This window comes from Panthera tigris, chromosome B1 (assembly GCF_018350195.1).
Source record: "Panthera tigris isolate Pti1 chromosome B1, P.tigris_Pti1_mat1.1, whole genome shotgun sequence".
Taxonomy (NCBI): domain Eukaryota; kingdom Metazoa; phylum Chordata; class Mammalia; order Carnivora; family Felidae; genus Panthera; species Panthera tigris.
This window is the reverse complement of record NC_056663.1, coordinates 2,004,562-2,013,234: the sequence shown is the minus strand read 5'-3', so window position 1 is coordinate 2,013,234 and position 8,673 is coordinate 2,004,562. Positions and strand designations below refer to the sequence as shown.

Genomic DNA, 8,673 nt, shown 5'->3' with positions numbered 1-8,673 from the left:
GCTCCCAGGGCCCGATGGCATCCCCTAACCGAGCCGTGAGCGTTCCTCACCCCCGTCCCCTGATCCTAGCCCAGCGCAGTCTCGACAAGAGCGGTGTGGATTCCAGAAAGGAACTAAAGGCAGACAACCGCTCTTTGGAGGCAAAGCCCAGTCATTTCTAGACAGTTAATGGATGACACCGATACCTTCCCCAGGTACTTAATCCCTTCTGTCTCCCAGGGAGTAACTGGTAATTGTATTGGGATCACCTATACTGTGCTGCAGAGATACAGCAGGTGGGATGTGTGATAAAAAATACGAGATGACCCCAGCCCCAGTCCTTGGATTCTGGTCTCACGGTCCAGGACGAGGAACCAGGTGTCCCTGGAGAAACGGCCGAGTCTAGGGCTGGGCCAGGGTAGATGCAAGGTGAGCCCGCGGTGTCCGCGAGAGCCAGAAGGTCAGGAAGGGCTCAAAACAGCAAATGGCAAAGGACCTGGGGGCCAAGCCTAAGGAGACTGTGGGGGCCAAAGTGGAACAGTCTGGACAAGGAGAGCAGTCGCTTCATAATGGATCATAACCCAGAGTAGGAAGGAAGTCTCCTGACTCCATGCCAGTATACATGAGTGGCTGAAGAAAGAAAGAAAAGGCAGAGAAGAGACTCGTGTTTCTTACAGAAGAACCCTAAATACCGTATGCAGACCCTCTCCCTCCAAGAGGAGGGCTCCCAGCCCGCAGACCCCTCCCTTGAGGGTGGAAGGGCCCTCGGCACTCGGATGCAGGAACAGACCAGGAGAGGGGGAGTCGGTCACACTGCGGGGAGAAACCACCGACACCCCTCGTCACGTGAGGAAGGTTAGCGCCACCCTGATGTGTGGTTGCGGGCCGCCCACCAGGTCTTCCCAAAGCCCCCAAACCCCACCCCGGGCCCATCAGGAGGGGCCGTCGGACAGACCCGGACTGGATAGCATCCTCAAAACCATCGTGCTCTGGTTTTGAAACAAGGGGAGACGAAGTGTCGGGGACCAGACCGGGGAGAAGTGGCAGCCGGGTGCCAGTGGCGTCCAGAGAGGGCACGGGTGCGACCAGCGGGGGGATCCAGAAGCCGGCTGCAGCGGACAGCCAGCCTACCAAGGTCGGGCTCCTGAGCTCCCGCAAAGGTACGGTGGAAGCCACGTGTGGGGCGGGGAACTCTGCACTGTCTTCGCAATGGTTGTGTGAGCCTCAGGTTGTTGAAACAGAACAAGCATGTGTTTAAGATAGTGTAAGCCAAGGGGCGCCTGGGGGGCTCAGTCACCTGAGCGTCCGACTTCAGCTCAGGTCACGATCTCACGGTTCATGGGTTCGAGCCCCGTGTCGGGCTCTGTGCCGACCGCTAGGAGCCTGGAGCCTGCTTCGGATTCTGTGTCTCCCTCTCTCTGCCCCTCCACCACTCATGCTCTGTCTCTATCTCAAAAATAAATGAACATTTAAAAAACTTAAAAAACGTAAAATATTATAAGCCAAACTGGAGACAGCGAAGAGGTCGGTGGCTGCCAGGGGTTGTGGGAGGAGGGAGGACGAACAGGTAGAGCACAGAGAGGTTTGGGGCAGTGAGACTATGCTGGTACTCTGTAATGATGGACACATGTCATTATACATTTGTCCAGACCCTCAGAATGTACGAGACCAAGAGGGACCCTGATGTAGACTGTGGACTCTGGGCGATGACGACATCATCAGTTCTAACAAATGCACCGTCTGGTGGGGGTGCTGGTGGAGGGGGAGGCTGTGCGTGCCGGGGGGTGTGGGGGGCAGGGGTACCCGGGAAATCTCTGCACCTTTGTCTCAAGTTTGCTGTGAACCTAAAACTGCTCTAAAAATATAAAGCCCGCCAAAAGAAGTGATAGGGCTTTTAAGAAATTCACAACCGTTTCATTCTTTCCCACGAACTACGAATGCTAAACAAAAATGACTATTGAAACTAGAAAATAAGCCAGTTCCGTTTAACCCAATAAAGGCCAAGTAACAGGAAAATCTGTCTGTGCCCACCCTCGCCAAGATGTCTGGGAAATCCGCTCCACACTGCAGTACTAATAGAGGCAGCTGGAGTTCGCCTGCCCGACACAGAAGGTAAAAATACTTGTGGAAATTCTGGAGGGTACTCGCTCTACCTGCCATAAACCCCCTCAACCACCTGGCGATACCAGAGACGTATTTAAATGGCAGAGTTTCTTTTATGACCTTGGGAAAATATAACACAATCTCATGGAGTCTGGATCGGCCTTAACGACAGAGAGAGGAAATAATCTGAACCACCAAAGCTTTTTCTGATAAACGTCACGTGTCTACTACAAAAGTAAAATATGGAGGTAGGATTTTTGCGCCCAAGGGATTTCAGCCTCTTCCCAAGAGAAGGAAGAAAAAGTTCAAAGGAAGGCTGGGTCCATCCGCGCATTTTAACTTCACGAGAGACGTACGGTCGGCCAAATTTCCGGTGTTTCCCAGGCCACCGCTCCGCTCCTTTCTAACGGCCGCCTCCTCTCTTGGGAAGCCCCTGATTAATCAGCACGCTGCAAAGGAACACAGCCACCTGCACCTGTGCCCCTCTACAGAGGTGTTCAGGCCCACGCGGTGATAACCACGTAACAGTGCCTGTAGACGAAGTGCCCCTTCTCAGGACGCCCTCCTGGCCACCACCCCTGGAGGGGGCCCAGCACGGCTGGGCTCTGCCCGCCGCCCCGGCTCTCCGGATCACAGGCCCACGCGTCCGTGCTCCTGGCCACGCCACCACGCGTACTTAGGCCCAAAAAGGGAGCAGGTGGAGTCAGGTACGGCTTCATACGGGAGAACCACGAGTTGTCTTTTAAAGTTTTATTCGTTTACGGCAACAAAAACCAGAGCGTACCCGGTAACACGTGCATTTAAGGCTCTACAACCAGGATTTCCGAGCGGCCGGATCTTGTCTACACCACAGACTATAACCACCGGGAGGCCTGGGGCTTTGCACCCCGTGCCAGCATCGGTGGAAACCGGAGCGGCCACCTTGCAACCCGCTCTCTGCGGGAACCCGCAGACCTGAGCTGTGTCAGCCTAGTGCAAAACCTTAGCTTTTCCCCTTAGGTGAACATAAAATGCCAAGAATCAAATGCCAGAATTAAAAGCATAACGCGTGACGGCCTATCGGCACACGTGGCATCCCCCGGGGCCGTGGTCACTCACTGGAACGGGTGCGCAGCACTCAGCGGCCTGCCCCCCGCCGGCGGCCACCCCCCTATTCCGTCATGGAGGCAGACGCCGGGATGAGCTTCGGCTTCGCCTGCTGGGGTGGTGCCACGTCGGGGATCTTCTCCCCGTACTTGTACACGCTGACGGTGACGTCGATCTTCTCACCTCCGTACTTGTTCTTCACGTTGATGCTGTACTTGCCCGAATCCTCGGAGGTCACGCCCTTGATGGTCATGCTCACGTACTTGGCCTGCTCCACCTTGACCGAGAAGTGCTCGCTGAGCTCGATGTCCTTGTCGTTCTTGAACCACACCACTTCAGGGTCAGGGTTTCCAAACACCGTGCAGGTCAGGTTCAAGGTCTTCGGGAGGGAGGCGTGGGCGGAGAAGGGAGGGTTAGAGACAGAGAAGTCATACCAGCCCTCCAAAGGGGCCCGGCTCCCTGTGACTCTCACTGAAGCGTTTACCTATCCCCCACGTTCATTTGGCCAATACGCTCTTTCTGTGTGTAAGCACCACACTAGACACGCGAGATCTGAACACAGCACACGCGAGCGAGTTCGCCGTTCCGTGAGGCAGCTCATGAGAAAAATCAGTGTTAGTTTTCCCTCATTATTCTCAGTTTTAATCCATGGCCTGACAAGATTAATGCATTTAGAGGTAACGAAACTCTACATTTTACAGTAGACATATTTAGCCTGTTTCTAAATTTCCTTTCTATTCCAACCAATGGATCCATTTTACCAACATCTTCTCTGGATTTCCTCTGGCAAATCCAGAGGAGGTGTCTTCTAACCAGTAATCAGGCGCAGCAAACGCACTGACAACATATGCTCGGCCCATGAGCAGCTAACAGCACCAGCACAGCCTCGTTGTGAGGCCCACGGTTCCTCCGTCTCAGGAACTCGCTAGAATTTCTTTAGCTGCTCAAGAAAAGGCCTATAAATTTTAGTGTTTCGGCCTAATAAAATTCTCTCGTGTCTCTGTCCCCTCGACACTGACTTAGGACGGCTGCAGACAGAGAGAGGTTCCAATCGGATATCAGCAACTCCACTGACAGGCAACAAACAAACTCCAGGAAGTGGTTTCCATTATAAATTCCAGAAGGAGGACCTCGAAAACCGGAGTGCTTTTCTACCTTCCTGCCGGGCCAAGGGTGGCGGGGGGTGCGGGTGTGTCCCACCTTCTCAGTGGGCAGTTACCACCTGGAAGGGCCAGGACCCCGCAGAGGCCCAGGGCCGGGAGCCACACCTGCCACACACCGGCTGTGTGATACCTGCGTCAGGCTCCGTGTCCCTGTGGGCCTGTGGTTTCAGAATATTAAACTCTGCCGTCCCCTGAGAACGTGAGGGTGACCAGGGGCAGCCTGAGACCGCCGTCGGGGTGGGTGGGGAGCTCCCCATGGTCCAGGCTCTGGGAAGCAACCCCGTCCCTGGGCTCCCCCTACACTGGGCCGCATAAGGGGGACCACATTGCGGCCGTGTCCCACTGTCCTTCTTACCTTGCCCTCCATTATGGTCACCACATCAGGTAAGCCACCGATCACCTTGCCACGATCTGCAACATGAAGGCCACTGGGTTGAGTAAACCGTCCCCAGGACGTTTCTAGGAGCAGGCCCCGTGCCGCGCAGCAGTGGATACAACACAACACGGGAGGGGCCCCCACCACTAGCAGGGGGACGACGGCCGGCCGGACCCACTGGTCCCGTGAGGGACGGAACTGAGGATGAAGAGTTCCCGGAGGGCCACACAGGGAACCGGACACGTGGTCCCTGGAAGGGAGAGGGGTCCCCTGCATCTAGACAGCAGGACTCTCCCAGGGCAGTGGACTGTCCACTGTGTTATATTTCCACTGTTTTCTGGGTTACGACGCTTGACATCCTAGAAACCTTCCTGCCTGGGAGACGGCGCCTCCCCCGGCAGCCAGTTCTCAGAGATGACAAAGGTCCCAGCCTGGGACAGGCCGCCAGCCCATCTGGAGCCAGCCCACCTGTACCCACTCCTGCACCCTGGAGGTGACCCCACCCCTGCCCCCGGAAGGCGACATCCCTCCACCCCACCTCCCCCACCCACCCCTGCCCCCGGGACATGACCCACCTCCACCCTGTGTGCCCCCCCACCCACCCCTGCACCAGGATGTGACCCCACCCACCCACCCCTGCACCGGGATGCGACCCCCCCACCCTGTGTCCCCCACCCACCCCTGCCCCCAGGAGTTGATCCCCCTTCACCCACCTCCCCCACCCAGCCCTGCACCTGGAGGCGAACCCCCTCTATATTGCATCCCCCACCCACCCCTGCACTGGGAGGTGACCCCCCTCCACCCTGGGTCCTCCACCCACCCCTGCCCCTGGGAGGCGACCCCCCTCCACCCTGTGTCCCCCACACACCCCTGCCCCCCGGGAAGCAACCTCCCTCCACCCTGGGTCCTCCATCTACCCCTGCCCCTGTGAAGTGACATCCCTCCACCCCACCTCCCCCACCCACCCCTGCCCCTGGGACATGACCCACCTCCATCCTGTGTGCCCCCCCACCCACCCCTGCACTGGGATGTGACCCCCCCACCCTGTGCCCCCCACCCACCCCTGCTCCCAGGTGACCCCCCTCCACCCCACCTCCCCCACCCACCCCTACACCAGGAGGCAACCCCCCTCCACCCCACCTCCCCCACCCACCCCTGCACCAGGAGGCGACCCGCCTCCACCCTGCGTCCCCCACCCACCCCTGCACTGGGTTGTGACCCCCCTCCACCCTGTGTCCCACACCCACCCCTGCACCGGGAGGTGACCCCCCCCCACCCTGCATCCCCCACCCACCCCTGCCCCCCGGGAAGCGACCCCCCTCCACCCTGGGTCCTCCACCCACCCCTGCCCCCCAGGAGGCGACATCCCTCCACCCCACCTCCCCCACCTACCCCTGCACTGGGAGGTGACCCCCCTCCACCCTGCATCCCCCACCCACCCCTGCCCCCTGGGAGGCGACTCCCCTCCACCCTGGGTCCTCCACCCACCCCTGAACCCCGGAGGCAAGGTGACACCCCTTCACCCCTGGCCACAGGAGGTGACACCCCTTCACCCCACCTCCTCCACCTGCCCCTGCATCCAGAAGCCCTATTCCTCTACCCTGATCATCCCAGGGCCTGGTGCCAGGCAACTAGGGGCCTCCCCTACTGACCAAAACCCACAAAACTGTTCAAACTAGTCAGTCCTAAGTTGTTCCCCTGCCCCGCCTGCGGTCCCACGGAAACCTGAACACAGGTCACGGCCTCAGCGCTCTCTTCACTCCCGCCTCCTCCACACCTGACCCGGTGCCTCCCCAGGTGCCTGCGTCTCTAGCACCTGCGAGTGTGATGGACTCTGATCCCCTGAGCCTCCCCTCTGCCTCCTCCACCTGTGGCTGCACCTGCCTGACATGTCGTAGAAGAACAGGGGGCAGGCGGGTGGAGGGCGGAAGGGAGGCGGAGGCCACACAAATGACAAGGAGCTGACAAGGGGAGGTGGGCTGGGCAGGGGCGCAGGGAGTGCCGGGATCAAGAGGGCAGGTGCCGGGAGTTCTGGAAGTTTCCCCGCCCACGGAGCAGGTCTGCTGTCTATCAGTGAATACACGGCATTAAAACTCTATCGTGGGACCCGCTGCCCCTCCCCAGATAATAAAGGGTGCTCGATACCACATAACATATACTCACTCTTCTCTGCAAAAGCGGCTGCCCTAGGAATTAAAGAGGTGGAGAGAACAGGAAGTCAGTCATGAGAAAAGGCTCTGGACGACAAGCACCACACATCTCAGGGCTTCGCCGGGCAGGGGGCGAGAGGAACAAGCAGTGTGTTCTCCCCTTGGAAGGACACCAGGGCACAGGGCCCAAGGAACCGTAAACTGTGTGCGTTTCTCCTGCCCTCTCCGCTGCCCCTTGGGGGGGCCCGGTGGGATTCCCTCTCTCAGCAGGTGAAACCCACGGGAAAGGTCGGTATTCAGGCTCGTAGGCTGGAGAGATTTCTTTCTTCACCAAATTCACCAGATGGCACTGGAGAGTTTTAGATATCTTTGAAAACCCTGGTTTCGGACTTAGCCGTCTGTTCACTCGTTCAGCCAACGTTTCCTGACTAGCCTAGCATGGCCGGTGACCGCTGTCCGTTCTGGGTACTCCCAAATTCAGAGACACACTTAAAATCTCAAGTGATTCTTTAAAAAGTTGCTCTGAACAAGGTGATATTATCCAGCGCTAAACATAAAGGAGGCTTCGAGCCATGAGAAGACACAGAGCAGCCCTGAGTGCAGATTCGCTAAGTGAAAGAGGCCGGCCTGAAAAGCCCACGCATCCATGATTCAGCCCCGTGACCTTGCGGAGACAGCAAAACCGTGGAGACAGGGGACAGTGACCAGTGGTCCACAACGAGGGACACAGAGGATGTGGGAGGCATTGAGAAGTCTCTGTACGATACTCTAGTCGTGGGCAGGTGCCACCATACATTTGTCCAGACCCACAGCCACTTAGAGGGAACCGTGATGTGCACGGCGGACTCTGCGTGGGGATGATGTGTCCGTGCGGCCTCATCTACGGCAACGGATGCAGCACCCAGAGGGGATGCTGACGGGGGGGGGGGCTGGGTTTCGGGGACCCGGGAAAACTCTGCACCTTCTTCCCCATGGTGCTGTGATTAAATGGCTCTAGAAAAACAAGGTCTTTAAAAAGAACCTAAATACCTAACATTAAAAAATTGCTCTGCGCCACATTACCATAATTGTAACTATTGGAGAAATCCATCATTATAATCACTGAAGCAACCCAGGGTTATGGGGACTCTAGAAAGTTACTTTATAAACACACACACGGCTTAGGGGCATGCCTGCCCCCCCACACTGGACGCTTCAACCGCCACTTTTAGGTCAGTTCCCTGGACAGGGCGCCCAGCGGCCACCCACACGCCCACGAGGTCGGTGGCCCCAGGGACAGACAGACCGCCACGCACACACACAAATCTTACTTGAGCTGCTGGAATTCTGCAAAGGCCTCATCGAACGCTGTAAGGAAACATTTCAAACGTTTTAATGGTTTCGTTGCCAATGTATTGGCTTAATGAAAACCGACAAAGAGCCAAAGACTAAACTGATTATTCGGAGAGAATCTTATCCGAATGAAAATCATGAACCCGAGCGCTTCCTCTCCCAGCATTCTCTGTGGATCGCCGAATACGAAGTTAAGGGGTGCTAAGGAATGTGATCTTACCCTGGCCGGACAGGTCGAGGGAGCGATGATGGTTATCTTTGCCGTCGTGAATCTCAAAAGTGTACTTTCCTTTATCTTTCTCCGTGGGCTCACAGATCTGCAGCCAGGCCATATCCTCGGTGCCTCCAACCCTCATGTGCTCACTAGACGCGATCTTGGCATCTCTTTAAAAAGAAATCAAAGGGGGCGCCTGGCTGGGGGGGCTCAGTCAGCTGAGCGTCCAACCTCAGTTCAGGTCATGATCTCGAGGTTCGTGGGTTCGAG

At 57.3% G+C, this 8,673-nt stretch overlaps 1 protein-coding gene across 4 annotated transcripts in view; it reads right to left on the bottom strand.

Moving 5' to 3' along the window:
- Nucleotides 1-2,817: 2,817 nt before the first annotated feature.
- Nucleotides 2,818-8,673, bottom strand: part of MYOM2 (myomesin 2) — a 101,422-nt gene continuing 95,566 nt past the window's right edge. For all 4 annotated transcript variants that reach the window (XM_042982859.1, XM_042982858.1, XM_007089222.3 and 1 more), the window contains 5 exons: nt 8,410-8,573; nt 8,168-8,204; nt 6,871-6,893; nt 4,687-4,742; nt 2,818-3,547 (listed from right to left, as the gene is read on the bottom strand). In XM_042982859.1, the coding sequence (XP_042838793.1) occupies nt 3,233-3,547; nt 4,687-4,742; nt 6,871-6,893; nt 8,168-8,204; nt 8,410-8,573 (595 nt within the window). In that variant the 3' untranslated portion in view covers nt 2,818-3,232. The remainder of the gene's footprint in view (nt 3,548-4,686; nt 4,743-6,870; nt 6,894-8,167; nt 8,205-8,409; nt 8,574-8,673) is intronic.